The sequence below is a fragment of the Cololabis saira genome, chromosome 11 (assembly GCF_033807715.1).
Source record: "Cololabis saira isolate AMF1-May2022 chromosome 11, fColSai1.1, whole genome shotgun sequence".
Taxonomy (NCBI): domain Eukaryota; kingdom Metazoa; phylum Chordata; class Actinopteri; order Beloniformes; family Belonidae; genus Cololabis; species Cololabis saira.
Window position 1 is genome coordinate 2,972,218 of NC_084597.1, and position 20,883 is coordinate 2,993,100.

The 20,883-nt window shown below is 37.1% G+C and overlaps 1 protein-coding gene across 5 annotated transcripts in view; it reads left to right on the forward strand.

Moving 5' to 3' along the window:
- The first annotated feature begins 14,226 nt into the window (after positions 1 to 14,226).
- Positions 14,227 to 20,883, forward strand: part of znf618 (zinc finger protein 618) — a 64,209-nt gene continuing 57,552 nt past the window's right edge. For 2 of the 5 annotated variants that reach the window (XM_061733624.1, XM_061733628.1), the window contains exon 1: positions 14,227 to 14,676. In XM_061733624.1, coding sequence (XP_061589608.1) covers positions 14,656 to 14,676 — 21 coding nt within the window. In that variant the 5' untranslated portion in view covers positions 14,227 to 14,655. The remainder of the gene's footprint in view (positions 14,677 to 20,883) is intronic. The other 3 variants (XM_061733625.1, XM_061733626.1, XM_061733627.1) reach the window with 3 other exon arrangements.

A 20,883-nucleotide genomic window follows, 5' to 3' on the forward strand; every position in this document is an offset into this window, starting at 1 on the left:
TCTGTTCATCCTCCTCCACTAAGGCCACGTTTACACGTAGCCGGGTATTTACAAAAACGGATATTTCCCCCTCTACGTTTTCAAAAATATCCTCGTTTACACAAACCCGCATGAAAACGCTGTTAAGGTGCTATGAGCATCCAAACCTGCAGGGGGCAGTACGGTGCGCGTCGCCGCATAGCCTACACCGTAGGAAGTTACTTCCAAGATGAACGAGAGTCTTTCGTTTGGAGTGACAGAGAAGTGGAGTTACTTTTTAAGTGTGACTTTAGAATATAAAATACAAGAAAATATTCACGGTTACAAACTAATTGTAAACACAGGTCGCACAAATGATGCTGGTGACGTTTCTGTGACGTTCTGAGCCTAAATCTCCGTTTGCCTCCGTTTTCCTCCGTTTTTCTCCGTTTAGACGCAAACGTGAAAACTGAGTTTTTGAAAATCTCCACTTTGGCCGGAGTTTTCAGAAATGATGGTTTTTGGAGACTTTGAGCTCCGTTTTCTTGTAAACGAACGGCCAAAACGCATGAAAACGCCTCCGTTTTTGCGCCGTGTAAACGGGGCCTAAACCTTTCGGCCTACACACGAGGGCAGAGGTCTGGACCACAGAATGTTGTGCTCAAGGTGGATCTCCAGCAGGACAAATACAGATATGCCCAAAACAACGGAAGGAGACTTGATACTGCATTGTTCTTCATGAAAGTACCTGAGGCCCAGGGGAAAGTCCTTCCTGGATGGACAGGTTTTAACATTATGGTCAATCAAGACACAATCCTACCCTCTACAAATGTAGGCTACTTACCAGTCAAACGAAATGTGAAATGCCCTTGTCATTTGAACATTCAAGTTGTTAGAAAATTGCATTTTAATTTGAATTTTGTCCAACAAAGAGCTTGGTGACATTTAAATGTAAATGCATTAGCCTGGGGGCGCTGTTTCTCTTATTGCATTTGAATATTGTCCTCTGTAAATCAGGTTAAATCTTTCAAAATGAAATGTAAAACAGCTTTTCCATTTTCATTTTAATATTGTCATAGAATGCCCATACAAGTATGTGAAAATTAAAATTCAAATTGAATTATTGCATTTTAATTTCATTTTTGTCCCAAATAACTCATGCATATGTGGAACATTATAATGCTATTGTGGAATTACATTTGCATTTGAATAAAGTCCCCTATGGGCTTCCATAACACATGATCTGGTTTTGCTGCAGCCCATTCCATCTCCACTCTCCCCTCCCCTTCCATCCTCCTTCTCTTTCCCCCATTATAGCACTTTAACTTTAAACCCTCAGCACTTTAATCGTAACCAGCACTTTAACTTACTCTGGCACTTTACCGCCTAAACTTTTAACTGCTAAATGTGAAACTATGTGTGTAATGTATTCACTATTGTAATACATGTAAATGTCTTTAAGATCGTGTTAGTATGAAGATTGATGTGTCAGGTTGTTCTCCTGTTCCTTCTATCTTAAATAGAAGCAAAATAACAAGAACAGAAACTTTTTGCACGTTTTATTTGTATTTGTTTTAACTTGTTGTTTAACTTGTCTTTCTTTTATATTTTTAGCCGGGGGACTGCCAATGGAAACTAGCTCTGTAGCTAAAATTGGGTGCATTTGCATTTTTAATTCTAAATGTATATGAATGTACACTGTCCCTTCTCAAATAAACTGAATTGAATTAAATAATAATATTATAAGACCTGGAAACTGGTCATTGTGGCATACAATTGTCAAATTGGTTTATTTCACCATACAAATTGTTACAGATTACTTTTGTAATCCTGTATTTTCAGTTTGGAAGGGACACAAGCCCCTTTCACACAGCCAGTTCGAGGCGGGAACGTTGCGCCTTTAAGCCGTCTCGCTGTTCTGTGTGAAAGTCACGGAGGCGGAATGGGGGGGCCAAGTGGCCCCACCAATAAGCCGGCAGCGGAGGTAGTCACAGAGCCGTCACAGAGACGAAACGGGGTCTGTGTGAATGACACAGCCGGCATGCCGCTGACATGACGGTCGGACTGACGCTGTCGTCACGCCTCTGATTGCGGAACGCCGGCATGCTGTGTGAATTTACAGACGGGAGCGGCGTTATGCCGGCGTTGTATGGTTCTGTGTGAACCAACAAAGGCGGCGTATTGGCAGGACTTCTTTACACCAATATTGCGGAATCTCTGTGTGAAAGGGGCTTGAGACAGATAACCCCCCCTCCGTCGACGGCTAGCCAACGACCTGAACCAGTTCTGCTGTCGCTGACAGACAAAGGGAAGGTCCTGGTACCATCCCCCGGGACGGCATTCATATTCAACAGTTCCCCCCCCTCCCCAGCAGGGGCTGGAGCTTCTCCACCACTTCACACCCCAGAGGCCCCAGAGATCCTCACCCCCCGTCCTCACCCCCCCACCCTCACCCCCCGTCCTCACCCCCCCGCCCTCTCTATCCTGGAGAGAGACGTTAACAACATATTCAAAAGACTGAACCCCCGCAAAGCAGCAGGACGGACTCTGTGTCCCCATCAGAGGTGTCAAGTAACTAAGTACAAATACTTCGTTACCTTACATAAGTATAAATTTTGGTTATCTATACTTCACTGGAGTAATTATTTTTCAGACGACTTTTTACTTTTACTCCTTACATTTTCACGCAATTATCTGTACTTTTTACTCCTTACATTTTAAAAACAGCCTCGTTACTCTATTTCATTTGGGCCTTTAATAAAAACTATCCAGTTAAATTGCTCCATCCGGATAGAGTGAATTTGGTTGTGGTTGTTTCAGATGTTCTTGTCCAGTTTTGTTCTTACATCCGTTCCCTCAGATTCCTGCAACTAAACTTGGATGTACATCCAATAAAGGTTAGGATAAATGATAACAAGAACATGAACGTTTGACTTTTTACACCATTACAATACTTATAGACAACTAGTCATCATATCTGCTGCTCTCTGAAACACATGTTAATGCTCAATAGTACACATATATGCTTCTTTAATATATTTATATTAACACATGTTAATGCTCAATAGTACACATATATGCTTCTTTAATATATTTATATTAACACATGTTAATGCTCAATAGTACACATATATGCTTCTTTAATATATTTATATTAACACATGTTAATGCTCAATAGTACACATATATGCTTCTTTAATATATTTATATTAACACATGTTAATGCTCAATAGTACACATATATGCTTCTTTAATATATTTGCATTATACTAAGATACATTCATTTTCAATGGCTTTTGTCCTTAATGGCTTTTTTCCCCCTTACATTACTTTTACTTTTATACTTTAAGTAGTTTTGAAACCAGTACTTTTATACTTTTACTTGAGTAAAAAACTTGAGTTGATACTTCAACTTCTACAGGAGTATTTTTAAACTCTAGTATCTATACTTCTACCTGAGGAATGAATGTGAATAATATCTATCTATCTATCTATCTATCTATCTATCTATCTATCTATCTATCTATCTATCTATCTATCTATCTATCTATCTATCTATCTATCTATCTATCTATCTATCTATCTATCTATCTATCTATCTATCTATCTATCTATCTATCTATCTATCTATCTATCTATCTATCTATCTATCTATCTAGACTCATACCCGGCACTTTAAAAAACCTCATGTTGTACATTTTATCTCTTCTCATGATATATTTGCTCTTGTATTGTATTGTATTGTATTGTATTGTATTGTATTGTATTGTATTGTACTGTACTGTACTGTATTGTACTGTATTGTATTGTATTGTATTGTATTGTACTGTACTGTACTGTACTGTACTGTACTGTATTGTATTGTACTGTACTGTACTGTACTGTACTGTACTGTACTGTACTGTATTGTATTGTATTGTACTGTACTGTACTGTACTGTACTGTACTGTACTGTATTGTATTGTATTGTATTGTATTGTACTGTACTGTACTGTATTGTACTGTATTGTATTGTATTGTATTGTATTGTATTGTACTGTACTGTACTGTACTGTACTGTATTGTATTGTATTGTATTGTATTGTATTGTATTGTATTGTATTGTACTGTACTGTACTGTATTGTACTGTATTGTATTGTATTGTATTGTATTGTACTGTACTGTACTGTACTGTACTGTATTGTATTGTACTGTACTGTACTGTACTGTACTGTACTGTACTGTACTGTATTGTATTGTATTGTACTGTACTGTACTGTACTGTACTGTACTGTACTGTACTGTACTGTACTGTACTGTACTGTATTGTACTGTACTGTACTGTATTGTATTGTACTGTACTGTACTGTACTGTACTGTATTGTATTGTATTGTACTGTACTGTACTGTACTGTACTGTACTGTATTGTATTGTACTGTACTGTACTGTACTGTACTGTACTGTATTGTACTGTACTGTACTGTACTGTACTGTACTGTATTGTATTGTATTGTATTGTACTGTACTGTACTGTACTGTACTGTACTGTATTGTATTGTATTGTACTGTACTGTACTGTACTGTACTGTACTGTATTGTATTGTACTGTACTGTACTGTATTGTATTGTACTGTACTGTACTGTACTGTACTGTACTGTATTGTATTGTACTGTACTGTACTGTATTGTATTGTACTGTACTGTACTGTACTGTATTGTACTGTACTGTACTGTACTGTACTGTATTGTATTGTATTGTACTGTACTGTACTGTACTGTATTGTACTGTACTGTATTGTACTGTACTGTATTGTATTGTATTGTACTGTACTGTACTGTACTGTATTGTACTGTACTGTATTGTACTGTACTGTACTGTACTGTATTGTATTGTACTGTACTGTACTGTACTGTACTGTATTGTACTGTACTGTATTGTATTGTACTGTACTGTACTGTATTGTATTGTACTGTACTGTACTGTACTGTACTGTATTGTACTGTACTGTATTGTATTGTACTGTACTGTATTGTATTGTACTGTACTGTATTGTACTGTACTGTACTGTACTGTACTGTACTGTACTGTATTGTATTGTATTGTACTGTATTGTACTGTACTGTATTGTATTGTATTGTACTGTACTGTACTGTATTGTACTGTACTGTACTGTATTGTATTGTACTGTACTGTACTGTACTGTACTGTATTGTACTGTACTGTATTGTATTGTACTGTACTGTATTGTATTGTACTGTACTGTATTGTACTGTACTGTACTGTACTGTACTGTACTGTACTGTATTGTATTGTACTGTACTGTACTGTACTGTACTGTACTGTACTGTATTGTACTGTACTGTACTGTACTGTACTGTACTGTACTGTACTGTACTGTATTGTACTGTACTGTACTGTATTGTACTGTACTGTATTGTACTGTACTGTACTGTACTGTATTGTATTGTACTGTACTGTACTGTACTGTACTGTACTGTACTGTACTGTACTGTACTGTACTGTATTGTACTGTACTGTACTGTATTGTACTGTACTGTACTGTACTGTACTGTACTGTACTGTACTGTATTGTACTGTACTGTACTGTACTGTATTGTACTGTACTGTATTGTACTGTACTGTACTGTATTGTACTGTACTGTACTGTACTGTACTGTACTGTACTGTACTGTACTGTACTGTACTGTACTGTATTGTACTGTACTGTACTGTACTGTACTGTACTGTACTGTATTGTATTGTGCTGTACTGTACTGTACTGTACTGTACTGTATTGTACTGTACTGTACTGTACTGTATTGTATTGTACTGTACTGTACTGTATTGTATTTTATTGTATTGTACTGTACTGTATTGTATTGTATTGTATTGTACTGTACTGTACTGTATTGTATTGTACTGTACTGTACTGTACTGTATTGTACTGTATTGTATTGTACTGTACTGTACTGTATTGTACTGTACTGTACTGTATTGTATTGTATTGTACTGTACTGTACTGTACTGTATTGTATTGTACTGTACTGTACTGTACTGTACTGTACTGTATTGTACTGTACTGTACTGTACTGTACTGTACTGTACTGTACTGTATTGTACTGTACTGTACTGTACTGTACTGTACTGTACTGTACTGTACTGTATTGTATTGTACTGTACTGTACTGTACTGTACTGTACTGTACTGTACTGTACTGTATTGTATTGTACTGTACTGTACTGTACTGTACTGTACTGTACTGTATTGTATTGTACTGTACTGTACTGTACTGTACTGTACTGTACTGTACTGTACTGTATTGTATTGTACTGTACTGTATTGTATTGTATTGTACTGTACTGTACTGTACTGTACTGTACTGTACTGTACTGTACTGTACTGTACTGTACTGTATTGTACTGTACTGTACTGTACTGTACTGTACTGTACTGTACTGTACTGTACTGTACTGTACTGTATTGTATTGTACTGTACTGTACTGTACTGTACTGTACTGTATTGTATTGTATTGTACTGTACTGTACTGTACTGTATTGTATTGTACTGTACTGTACTGTACTGTACTGTACTGTATTGTACTGTACTGTACTGTACTGTACTGTATTGTATTGTACTGTACTGTACTGTACTGTACTGTATTGTATTGTATTGTACTGTACTGTACTGTACTGTACTGTACTGTACTGTACTGTACTGTACTGTACTGTACTGTACTGTACTGTACTGTACTGTATTGTATTGTACTGTATTGTATTGTACTGTACTGTACTGTACTGTACTGTACTGTACTGTACTGTACTGTACTGTACTGTATTGTATTGTATTGTACTGTACTGTACTGTACTGTATTGTACTGTACTGTATTGTACTGTACTGTACTGTATTGTATTGTACTGTACTGTATTGTATTGTATTGTATTGTACTGTACTGTACTGTACTGTATTGTACTGTACTGTATTGTACTGTACTGTATTGTATTGTATTGTATTGTACTGTACTGTACTGTACTGTACTGTACTGTACTGTACTGTATTGTATTGTACTGTACTGTATTGTATTGTATTGTACTGTACTGTACTGTACTGTATTGTACTGTACTGTATTGTACTGTACTGTACTGTATTGTATTGTACTGTACTGTACTGTATTGTATTGTATTGTACTGTACTGTACTGTACTGTATTGTACTGTACTGTATTGTACTGTACTGTATTGTATTGTATTGTATTGTACTGTACTGTACTGTATTGTATTGTACTGTACTGTACTGTACTGTACTGTATTGTATTGTACTGTACTGTATTGTATTGTATTGTATTGTACTGTACTGTACTGTACTGTATTGTACTGTACTGTATTGTACTGTACTGTATTGTATTGTACTGTACTGTACTGTATTGTATTGTACTGTACTGTACTGTACTGTATTGTATTGTACTGTACTGTACTGTACTGTACTGTATTGTATTGTATTGTATTGTATTGTATTGTACTGTACTGTATTGTATTGTACTGTACTGTACTGTACTGTATTGTATTGTATTGTATTGTATTGTATTGTATTGTACTGTACTGTACTGTATTGTATTGTATTGTATTGTATTGTATTGTACTGTACTGTACTGTACTGTACTGTATTGTATTGTACTGTACTGTACTGTACTGTACTGTATTGTATTGTATTGTATTGTATTGTACTGTACTGTACTGTACTGTATTGTATTGTATTGTATTGTATTGTACTGTATTGCACCAATCACCACAACAAATTCCTTGTGTGTGTTTTCTTAACAAACTTGGTAATAAACCTTTTTCTGATTCTGTATTTGACCCGGTCTTTGTACGTTTTAACCGTATAGAAACGTAATTCTTGCCATTGTAAGAATGAGATGAACCTGCTGGATCTACTGCCCTTACTGACTAACAACTGGTGCTTTTTATTATTTCACCTCTTTTCTTATCATTTTATTTCACTTTATTTGTTATTTACTGTTTAATTGTGTCTTGCTGCTTTTAATGTTGATGTAAAGCACTTTGAATTAACCTTGTGTTGAATTTTGCTCTACAAATAAACTTGCCTTGTGTACGGATAAACGTTGCGGTCTGTGTGCAAATAAAGTTTATAAATTCCTCCAGGAAACCCCGTGTCCTCTGTCCTGTCTGGTGACTCCCGGTAGCAGCGAGAGTACAAGCCCAAACCGAGCAGGTATGGGTGTCTGTACAATGTATATTATATATAATAATAATAATAATAATAATAATTACTATTATTATTAATAATAATAATAATAATCACTATTATTATTATTAATAATACGATTTACTATTAATAATAATAATAATAATAATAATCAATTGTATTTATATAGTGCTTTTAGAAGATCTCAAAGATGCTTCAAAGACAAAGATAACTTGTTCTAACTCTAGGAATCCTCTACTCCTCTGTTCAGAAAACTCCAAATTATTACAGTATATGAAATAAATATTCATCATATATGTGTTTTTATACAAATATATGTTTTTGCCTTTTTCTTTACCACTATCGTTTAGTAATTTTTTCAAATATAATTCTCAAATACATTCATATAAAACTAGACAGGTTAATCATCTTCATCTTCCTTATATATGTGTGTACAGAAGACGGTGGGTTTGAATAGGATGGGCTACCATGGCAACTCCTCCATGCAAAATGTGAAAGACTTAAGCGATGTGTCAGCATCTCTGAGTTCAGAGTCGATCGGTTCATCACTGATCGACCATCGCACTCGTTTGTAACATGAATCAGGGCTCTATTTTGGAATAAATAACGGCTGTTTGCGGTGAACCAACCAAAGAACCGTCCAAACATCCAAAAGCATCTCACATCTGTGAAAGTTCGGGGTGGCGTTGGCGTCCTTGAGACATGTCAATTATACCTCTTTTTTTTCCCCGATTTTCTTTCCCCCCAGGGTGTGGGCGCTGAAGTCCTGGGGGAACTAACACGCATTCAGTGCCCACACCGTCCCCGGTGGGAATTGAACCCAGGACATTCTTGCTGTGTAGACGGCTGCTCTACCTGCTGCAACACCGTGCCCCAAATAATTAAACCTCTGAGACAGTAACATTTCAGAGTAAATTATCTTGTTGTTAAGGGACATCTTGTCTGCATTTTGCACATATTACAACGGACTAGATGAGCAGGAAGAGGCGGAGGACTGGCCGGCCTCCTGGCCACGTCTGTCCCCTGGTAAAGACTGTTGTGAGTAGGGTTGCCACCCGTCCCGTAAAATACGGAATTGTCCTTTATTTGAGAAAAAAATGTTGCGTCCCGTATTGAACTAATACGGGACGTGATTTGTCACGTATTTTCATTAACGCTCCATACACACGTCTGTCACACACACATAAACACTAAATTTACACCATGTTCTAGTTGAATTATTGCAATAAATTAACTTTTACACCATATTCTTCACCTGTAGCAATATTCTACATCTTGGCTGATGTGGACATATGTAGCATAGGATATTTCAGTTACTAGTAGGTTGTCTGTACAGTCATGAAAGTTCAATGCTATCAAAGCACTTTAAACTTTAAATCAAAGCATTTTGTTTTTTCCATATAAAATACAGATTTTTATGCAGTTTAGAATTTTGGGGCTTTTTTTTTGGCTCCTGTGCTGCTGAAATCAGGGCGTCCTTTATTTCTATTTCTGAAAGGTGGCGACCCTAGTTGTGAGAATAAAATAAAACCATGAAAATCAACCAAACTGATTCACACAATCCTTTACTGACCAGCCGGTTCTCAGGCTTCTGCTTCACACGTTGATCAACAGGTTTTAATACCGTATTTTCTGGACTATAAGCCGCTACTTTTTTCATAGGTTTTCAACCATGCAGCTTATACAAAGGTGCAGCTATTCTGTGGATTTTTCTTCCACCGCTAGGGGGAGTGCTAACTGGAATTAGAATAAAAACTAAGACAAAATAAATGCAAAGAAGAATACGCTACTTCTTCTTTAGCAGATAGAAGTAGAAGCAGATTTCAAACAGATAAATAAATAGCGGTTATTTTCTCTTGGTTCTGTCCCGTTTTAATCAGCAAAGTTGCTGCCGTGTTAAAAGACACTGTTAGGAAAGATCTATTTAGGTACAAACATGTACATCATTTACAGTTCAAAATCCTTCTGTACATGTAGGAAATATCTAATCTAACAACATAAATATCTGCGGCTTGCATATCTTTTTTTCTAAATAGAGCGGATGCGGCTTATATACAGGTGCGGCTTATAGTCCAGAAAATACTGTATATAATAACAATATTAAACCTGACAAAGCTGCATTGTTTGGTATCCTAAGTGCTTTAGCATCTTTACAGCACTGAAAAGTTCATCTTAGGCTGCGTCCAAAATTGCATACTTCCACCCTAATGAGTATGCAAAATGAGAAACATTAGTACGTACTCAATAGTATGTACTATCCATACTCATTCTGGAGAAATGTATTAGTGTGGGTTGATGGACACTAGCTAAGCAGGAACTTCCCACAATGCAATGCAGCGGCGGTTGCTAAGTGCTGCGTATATGTCATAAGTATAATATTAAGTATAATAATATTATTATATAATATCAATATTATAATATTCATACATAATAATATTATATAATGTCATCTTGTTTGGGCCAGGATAAACGGGAAAGAGCGGAGCAGTGCTTCTACTGCTGCTGTTACCATGGTAACAACTGCTACTGCTGCTGTGACAGGTTACCATGGTAACAACTCCCCCTCCCAACGGCAGGAAGTGATGTGTGCGCTGTTAATAGTACGTCCGAATTAATGCATACTACTGATATTTACTCAAAAGTGTGCCGATTTAAGTATACTTTTTAGTAGATACTTTTTAGTATGGCATTTGGGACGCACCGTTAGAGTTGATTTCACTGCTGAACGGGTTTCAAAATAGGTAATAATCATCATAATAAATAAATGGAATAAAAAAGGATGATATATCTGAGTAGAAGGGGACAAATAATAATAATAATTAAAGCTGCAAGCAGCGATGAACGGGCCCTCGCGCGTGCATTTTTCACCAATAAAAGTCCAGGACTCAAAACCGAGTGAGATGACACCACCCATGACTGTTTATATCAATCCAATTAAAAGTTATGGCAGAAAGTAGGAACTATCAAATATGGACCAATCAGATGAAGGGGGGGCGCGATTTTTGGCGTCTAGCGTCGCCACGGTAACGCTTTTGACTGAGAAAATGAATGCCCATCGTCGCAGGATGGAGACGCACATTTTGATGTATAACACACCTGGGTGCACGATACGGTTCGGGCCGTATTAACTGCTGAAGGAATGGCATGAATTTCGCCAAAATGACACGATTAATTCAAAATGGCCGACATCCTGTTCGGTTTCAGCCATGGCTCCAAGAGACTTTTCTTTAAGTTGTGACATGATACAGGTGTGTACCGATTTTCGTTCATGTACGTCAAACCGTATCGTGGGGCTTGAGGAACAAAGTTTTCTAGGGGGCGCTGTTGAGCCGTTAGGCCACGCCCATTAATGTAAACCATTAAATATCACATTTATCACCAGGCCTGGCTTGGTGATAAATTTGGTGACTTTTGGGGCACGATTAGGGGGAAAAAAGGCCCTCATTTCATCGGAAAAATAAAAATAAAACAATTCCTACAGATACAATAGGGCCTTTGCACTGTAAGTGCTCGGGCCCTAATAATACAAATAATAATAAAAAACTTTATTTCTATAGCATCTTTCTTAACAAAGTTACAAAGTGCTTCCCAAGAACAATAAAATACATCCAGATAAAAACAAGGAGCAGAGTGGATAAGAACATAAGACAAAAATAACCAAGTCTAAAATTAAGAACAATATTGAATGAATGAATGATTGAATGAATGAATCAATGAATCAATGAATCAATGAATGAATGAAAAACTTTATTTCGAACATGCTCAAAAAAAAAAAAAAAAAAAAAAAAAAAAAAAAAAAATATATATATATATATATATATATATATATATATATATATATATATATATATATATATATATATATATATATAAAAATATAAATCAACAACAAAAACATGCCTCACTGGCTTTTTTTTTTCTTTCCTTTTTTGCATGCTCGAAATGGAGCAGGGAGAAGTTAAAAAACTTATTTAGCCCTGCCCCGGTTATCCACAACACAAAACATAATTCGCCACCCCAAATTAAGCTGTATACATATATACATGCAGTACTGGAGTTGAGGGGGGATGGAGTGGACGGCATCCCCCCTGAAATAAAAACGGTCCAAATCATCCCCCCTGAAATAAAAACGGTCCAAATCATCCCCCCTGAAATAAAAACGGTCCAAATCATCCCCCCTGAAATAAAAACGGTCCAAATCATCCCCCCCTGAAATAAAAACGGTCCAAATCATCCCCCCTGTAAAACTGCCATCCCTCCTTTCCATCCCTTATGTCATTTCATCAATGAATGTGGTTTTACTGCTATTTCAACATTTAGAGTCATCACCAGAAAAATAACTTATTTGACAATTTCCACCTGTTTCAAGTACATTTTCACTTGAAATAAGTAGAAAAATCTGCCAGTGGGACAAGATTTATCTTTTCATTACAAGCAAAAAAATCTTGTTCCACTGGCAGATTTTTCTACTTATTTCTAGTGAAAATCTACTTGAAACAGGTGAAAATTGTTGTTTTTTCCAGTGATGAGTCTTGTTTTAAGTGTAATGAGATTTTATTTTACTAAAATGAGACATTTTAACTAGAAATAAGACAAATATTCTTGTTAAGATTGTGAGTTTTTGCAGTGATCCATTTTACTTATCCTGTGAAGGACAGAGTCATATTGATAAGTTCAGAAAAGTGTTTTTTATTGTTGTGTTTTGATGTATTTGATGTAAGCCCAGTGGATATTTAAAGCTTACAGAAGGCTGCATTTAACTGCTGCTATGTCATTCCTGCAGTATTTCTGCAGCTGTTTTGGTCACTGCTATTATTTGTAATATATTATATTATTTGTAATCAGCACAAATTATCTGTCCCCGTATGATAAAATCCACCACCCCCCCTGATTTTATTTTACAACTCCAATACTGTATACATACATACATACATATACACATACACCTATTGTACCTATTGCAATATTCACACCACAATAAAAGCTTTTCTAAAAAGGAATGTTTTTAGTAAAGATTTAAAAGCAGTGGGGGATTTAGCTGACCTGATCTCAGCATAAATTAAAAATAAAAGTGATAAACAAGTTAAAAAAGATCATTTTCACGTCTGTCCCTATCATATACATTGAAAGTGGAATAAATTCATTTTTAATAGCGTGGATGACGTCATAAATAACAGAAATGGATGCAAATAATGATGAATTAGTTTTATTTCTAACTGTCCCATCCAGACTAAATGCATTTTTCTATTAGTCTTTTATTAACTTGTGTGTGTGTAACTTTTTAGATACAGATATGGCAGCATGGATTGGTTTGATTGATCGTGTTAATACATCACTAAATAGTTTCCTTAATAACGGTATTTAGTGATTATTATGTCATTTATCCGGAGCTGTTGCTGCTTTTTCTCCCAGAAACGGCCCTGGTTCTGCTCTTGTACCCTATAATTCACAGTTTAAAACATTTCAACGCACATTTGACCGGCAGGAAGGACGAATGTTGTGAATGTTGCATTCTAACATCTAACAAATCCAAACAATTTCAAATAGAAAAAAATTCAATGTGGGTTTGAAAAACTAAATGTGTTGGCCAACCAAAACCTTTCCCTGGTGAAAACACTGCTGGAACAAACCGACGGAGTTGCTGAAGAAAAGAGTGAAATCAACGCTTACGGTGATTTATTATATATATAATAAAGAGTAAGAATGATATTATTCATCAAGTATTTAGCTTTACAATTTGAGACCGTTTCAGAGAGTTTATAGATCGTGTTTCATTTTGATTGAGAATAACATAAATATCTGACAGACATGGAGAGCCTCCGCAGTTGAAGAGGTTTATATTTATATTTATTAATCATACTAGTCGATATTAACCTAATCTGACGCCGACAGAGGCGTGTGTTCTGATATTTATGACTTATTTTCCTCTGCGTAATTTCCCAGTCTCCGCGTAAGTCCCTGGTCGGCCAACACATTTATTTCTCTTGCTCTTTCCACACTTTTTTTTTTGCTTCTTCTCCTTTTTCTTTTTTTCTCTTTTTTTCGTGCTCCGTTTCCACGCGCGGCGCGGGGGCTCCTGCGCGGCCCCGCGGAAAAAACATCGGCCACAAATTTCCCAAACTGCGATTATTTACTCAAATGTAACGGGGTCGAGCTGCGCAGAGGAAAAACGCAGAGGCTGGAGCCTTTTTTTTTTTTTTTTTTTTTTTTTCCTTGCATCATTTGGAAATTCTCATAACTAATTCAGATTTTTTTATTTATTTAATTTTTTTTTTTTTTGAGGAAGCAGTTTTGTGCAGTCACCTCTGGTCGGGAGGGAGGACTCGGGAGCGCGCATGAGCTCGCATGAGCTGCAGCACGTTTGGAGGTATGTCAAACCGAGCTTTTCTTTTTTTTCCTTCTCATTTAGAAATCTTAAATTTTTTTTTTTAGAAAAATTTTCAAGATGTCAAGTTTCTGCCGCTCCGTGATGTAGGAACGGGCCGGCGCGTCCATGCCGCTCCCTCCACACCAGGTAAAAAAAACCCTTTGAAGCAGTTACTGTTTTTTTCTTTTTTTTATTGAAATGAATTTATTTATTTATTTGAAATTCTGCTAAATTCTGGTAATGAAGTTTGAGCGGCGGCTCCAGGTTCGGTGCAAAAGCCGCCGGTCGCGCAGAGAGACGCACCGGGGGCTGGAGAGCTGCGCTCCCCGCCGGAGCGGCTGCTGCTGCTGGAGGACTGGAGGACGACGATGGGAGGAGGAACCAGCCGGAGCTCTAGCTCAAACCTCCTGCAGCCATGTTTTTTGTGAATTTCTCCCTTTGCAAATTTTCAGCGGAGCCTCGGAGTCGCTCCCCGCGGGCGCCGGGGGGGCCCTGCGCGGCTCCGCCGGCCGGCCGAGAGCCGCGCAGGGCCCGCCGGGTCCCCGGCGAGCACCGGGGGAGACGGACGCAGGTCGTCCGGGGGAAATAATAAAGGACTTTGTATTTATTTGGGGGAAAGAAAGAGGTTTAAACCCCGGGAGCCGGTGGCGCCACCTGTAGGCGGCTCATTTGCAGAAATTAGAAATTGTAAACGAGACTAGTTGGCAGACTTGTTTTAGTAGGATTGTAGTTGTTTTTATCTGGATGCAGACAAGTGATGAGCACTTTGGAAATTACTAGTTTGTGAACTTTACCGAAAAAAAACACCAGAAAAATAATTTATTTGACAATTCTCAAGTCAATTTTCACTTGAAATAAGTAGGAAAATCTGCCAGTTGGACAAGATTTATCTTCTTATTACAAGCAAAATAATCTTGTCCCACTGGCAGATTTTTCTACTTATTTCAAGTGAAAATTTACTTGAAACAGGTGAAAATTGTGAAATAAGTTATTTTTCTGGTGTTATTTTTCTGGTGATGACTCTAAATGTTGAAATAGCAGTAAAACCACATTCATTGATGAAATGACATAAGGGATGGAAAGGAGGGATGGCCTCATGCTCCTTTAAATTAGATGAGAAAACATCCTTTTGATGTTGAAATCTGTGAAGAAAGCACAGCACAAAACTGTTTTTTTTTGTCTTTCAGGTAAATTCTCTTGCATTGTTGTGATTTAAATGCTCCACAGATTCAGGGCAGGTTATTTTATGGTGAATTTGAAACCATTTGAGCTTCTTTTCTGGAAATTGAGAATGCATAAGTGTGGTTGGAGTGAAGTGAAGAGACTGAACCATATCAGCATAATTTGAGGGTAGGGAGAAACAATCACAACCTCTACTGTTTATATTAATCCTGCACACGCCAAAACAGTTTCCCATCCTGCGTGGCTTGCTTTTATTTGAATGTGAGAGGAAACTGGAGAGGCCATTTTGCTGTGGGTAATTTAAATGCTGACCTTCAAATCTGCGTTCATCTGAATCAAAGAGCTGGTGGAAAAAAGGAAAATGCAATGCTCCATATGCAAAAATCTGGGCGTAAATTCTGACCTCTGCTTGGAAAGTGTAATAGAAAAGCTTGTGAGTGGGTTTAGGAGAGCTAACCCGTGTCCTGGTTTAACACGGCTGGATTTGCACTAGGAATAAGTTATTAAACTCTTAGGAGTAGTGGTTCAGAAATCATCTTGATTTGGTTGATGTGGTCTGGATTGTAAAATGGTTTTAAAGGGAGTTCTGGTTAGTAATGGGTGATATTTTACCGTTCACGATAAACCGTCACAAAAATTCCTCGCGATAAGTATTTGTATCTCACGGTAAAAATGATAAATTCCTGTTGATGATGTTTTTGTGTAAAACTGATTTATGGTTCTGTGTTAAATCCACGCACAACGTACGTGAAGGAAGGAAGGAAGGAAGGAAGGAAGGAAGGAAGGAAGGAAGGAAGGAAGGAAGGAAGGAAGGAAGGAAGGAAGGAAGGAAGGAAGGAAGGAAGGAAGAATGAAAAGAAGGAAATAAGGAAGGAAGGGAGAAAATAAGGAAAGGAAGGGAGGAAGGAAGGAAGAATGAAAATAAAGAAGGAAGGGAGGAAGGAAGGAAGGAAGGAAGGAAGGAAGGAAGGAAGGAAGGAAGAATGAAAATAAGGAAATAAAGAAGGAAGGAAGGAAGGAAGGAAGGAAGGAAGGAAGGAAGGAAGGAAGGAAGGAAGGAAGGAAGAAAGAATGAAAAGAAGGAAATAAGGAAGGAAGGGAGAAAATAAAGAAGGAAGGGAGGAAGGAAGGAAGGGAGAATGAAAATAAGGAAATAAAGAAGGAAGGGAGGAAGGAAGGAAGGAGGGAGGGAGGGAAGGAAGGAAGGAAGGAAGGAAGGAAGGAAGGAAGGAAGGAAGGAAGGAAGGAAGGAAGAATGAAAAGAAGGAAATAAAGAAGGAAGGAAGGAAGGAAGAATGAAAAGAAGGAAATAAAGAAGGAAGGAAGGGAGAAAATAAGGAAGGAAGGAAGGAAGGAAGGAAGGAAGGAAGGAAGGAAGGAAGGAAGGAAGGAAGGAAGGAAGGAAAGAAGGAAGGAAGGAAGGAAGGAAGGAAGGAAGGAAGGAAGGAAGGAAAGAAAGAAAGAAGGAAGAAAGGGAAAAAAGAAGGAAGGAAGGAAGGAAATTAGCCTGAAAGAAAGAAAGAAGGATAAATTCCCGTTGATACGTTTTTGTGTAACAAACATGGTGGATCTGAGAGTGAGATAGATTTATAGTTACAAAGATGGAGTTGAATTGGTATTTTTTTTATCATCATTTTTATCGTTATCGGGATAAATGCCAGAAATTATCGTGATACATTTTTTAGTCCATACCGCCCATCCCTATTGGTTATAAAGGGAGTTGTGGTCCATTGCTGCTTAATAAAGCCTTAATATTGCTTCTGTTTGGAATATTTGGAGCGAGTAGGTTTGGGTTGAGAGGTAAAAACTCATCCCTGAAGACGCTGAAGACGCTGCAGGATTATATCACAGGCGTCCGGGTCAAAAGGCTTTCAAACATAGTCATCCGTTGCATTTCAAAGAGCAAGTTTGAAGTCTTGCAGTTTTGAAAAATTGCAGATTGACTCTTGATTTTTTTAGTGCGTATAAAAAACCCCACAATCCTCACAAGCGCAGTGAGGATTTGAAATTCTGTTGTTTTTTTCTCAATGGCATGTTGAAAATGTCTGGAAATGGCTTCAGTTAAATTAGTCACAAGGGAGCAGCGTTTTCAAGGGAGTGCTGCAGAAAAAACTAGAAAAAATCTGTGCATTCTGCACATATTTTTTTGTTTTTTCAGCCTTTCCCTTTGTAAAAATGAACCTTATTGGTTCCATGAATAATGCATTAGGGATGTTCAATAGCTGCAGCGATGAAAATTAGGCCTGTTTACATGCAGTGGTTATATATGAGCCTCCCTCTCCCATGACCCTTTCACAGCTACAGCCTCACCAGCGTTTCTCAAAATACAAATTTTCAGCAAAGCAAATCTCATTTCTTTGAGTGAAAAGGGGAAGGTGGGGGGGAACTCCCGCGGGTTTAATGAATCCATAAATCACAATAGTGCCAGGTTTCCTGCGCCTGCGTCAGCATGCAGTGTAATTTTGATTTTCATCAAAAATTTAATCTGCCAGCCTACAAGGGTTTAGCGGCGTTCCGGATGCAGCCCTGAATTTCTAATTTTAGGGGCCTGATCTTTCAGGATTTATTTTTTTTGTATAATTCAAGTCTGCTTTTCAATATCTCTTGTTATTAAATTTTAATTCCAGGAATTAACATATAGATTGAAAAGGTTTTTATGGCTTTTTTCGAGTGTGTGCTGATGGAATTTTACAAGACGACATAGTTTCCTTTTCCAGAGCGTCCCCATGTGTGTGAGAAAGGGAAAGGTAGGGTGAGTTGGGAGGGGGGGGGGATTTATTCATTTCTCTGCATTATTGCTTTTTGAAATCACCGGTCATACACCATCTTGGAAGACATTTATTACACAGGACGGAAAATGTGCATTTGATTAAAGAATTGGGAGGAAAGCAGGTTCTGGTCAAGCCGAGCTCTGCTAAAATACACAAACATGCAGCAAAGGAGTGATGGAAGTGACCCCACCCCACCCCCACTTTCTCTCCCTGTTTTAGCTGATTCCTATTTTTAATCTTTTTCCAGAGTGGAAACATTTTCCTGAGCCTTAAACAAATTTGCGTTTTATATTTAGCAGCAGTTTTCCAGCCTGCCGTGCAGAGCGATGAGTTTAAAGCAGCTCTGTATGTTGGGATGATTGATTTACTACGTTATTGTGCAGAGCTGGATACAGTATTGCCCAAATATAGGCCAATTATTTTAAGTACTCGGATTAAAAGCTGGGATGTGTTTTCTTCTACGTCCCAACTAGGGATGGGCGGTGTGGACTAATATAGTATCTTCTAGTATCACGATAATTTATCATTTATCCTGATAACGATAGAAAAATACCAATTCAAAAAGTGTCATCAACGGGAATCTTTCTTTCTTTCTTTCTTTCTTTCTTTCTTTCTTTCTTTCTTTCTTTCTTTCTTTCTTTCTTTCTTTCTTTCTTTCTTTCTTTCTTTCTTTCTTTCTTTCTTTCTTTCTTTTTTTCTTTCTTTCTTTCTAGTTTTTTCTTTCTTTCTTTCTGGCTCATTTCTTTCTTTCTTTCTTTCTTTCTTTCTTTCTTTCTTTTTTCTTTCTTTCTTTCTTTCGTTCTTTCTTTCTTTCTTTCTTTCTACTTACTTTCTTTCTTTCTTTCTTTCTTTTTTCAGGCTCATTTCTTTCTTTCTTTCTTTCAGGCTCCTTTTTTTCTTTCTTTCTTTCTTTCTTTCTTTCTTTCTTTCTTTTTTTCTTTCTTTCTTTCTTTCTTTTTTCTTTCTTTCTTTCTTTTTTCAGGCTCCTTTTTTTCTTTCTTTCTTTCTTTCTTTCTTTTTTCTGGCTCATTTCTTTCTTTCTTTCTTTCTTTCTTTCTTTCTTTCTTTCTTTCAGGCTAAATTCCTCAATTTATTGTTTTTACCTGGAGATGACAAATTCTTAACTACTACGTCCCAACCTTTATTTTTTAGTTTTTATCCCTTAAATTCACATAAGAGTTGTATTTTAAAACACAGCTTGGCCAAATCATCAAATCAAACTTATATCTACTTGCGTCACTTTTGTTTAGCGATGGATTTCCAAACCGCCGTGTTTGTGACTGATCTGAACGATGCATAGAGTAAGAGTGTGTGTGTTTCTGATTAAAAGTGTTTAGATTGTGCTGTGTTCGTAAAGAGCAGCCAGCAAACGTACATCTGCTCAACATTTGCCTCCCGTCTCGGTGCTGTAGGTTACGGTATATTTATATATATATAATCTGAAGCCTCAGACGACCAAACAACATGAGGCCAGATGGACAATTTTGGCATTTTTTGTTTTAATTGGAGTAAAAAACAGGGTCTGCTTTCAAAATGCTGCACAGGAAACAACAGTGGGAGGACACGGGGGGTGATCTGATTCAGATGTGTCTGTGCCGTTATTTTATCTGATTAAAGCAGCGGTTCACAACCTTTTTTCCTTGTTTCCTCCTACTTGTGTCTAAGACCACCCAGGCCCCCGACCCGTACGTACTAGCACCAAAATAGTCTTTAATTGAAAAAATTAACATTAATTATGTTTTTTTGATACATTTCTCTTTGGTTTACTCTCTATACACTTTTTTTTCTCTCCAAAGTCACCAATGTATAAAATACGCACAAAAGGACATAAAGGACATAAAAATATTTCTGAAAAATGTCTCTTTTAATATGAGACCAACATCTTTTTTAACATTTTTCCTTTAACAACCTGTCGGAGTAGATTAAATGTTGAGTAATGATATAATAATAATAAGGAATGAAATAATTTCCTGTGTTTGTCACCAGTGTATAAAAAACACAAAAAATATTCAAGACATTCATAAATTATTCCTAACAATGTCTTATGAATGACTCTAATTTTTACAACTGCATAATTTCAAAGCAGACAAAGTTTCACGCCCCCCCAGAGATCTCTGCCCGGACCCCAGGGGAGGCTCGGACCCCAGGGGGGGGAGACACTGGATTAAAGGATGACAAAAGTCAAATTATTTGGGCTGCAGTGAAATTCATTGATTTCCCCCGTAGCAGGAGGTTAAACCCCAGTTAATCAAAATTCAGTAAATATTAGCTAGGCCTGTGTTGAAAAAAATCGATTTTCTGATTCTAAATCGATTCTCATATTAATTCCTAAAAATCGATTTGTATGTCTAAAGATCGATTATTTTTTTTATTATTATTATTATTATTTTATTTATTTATT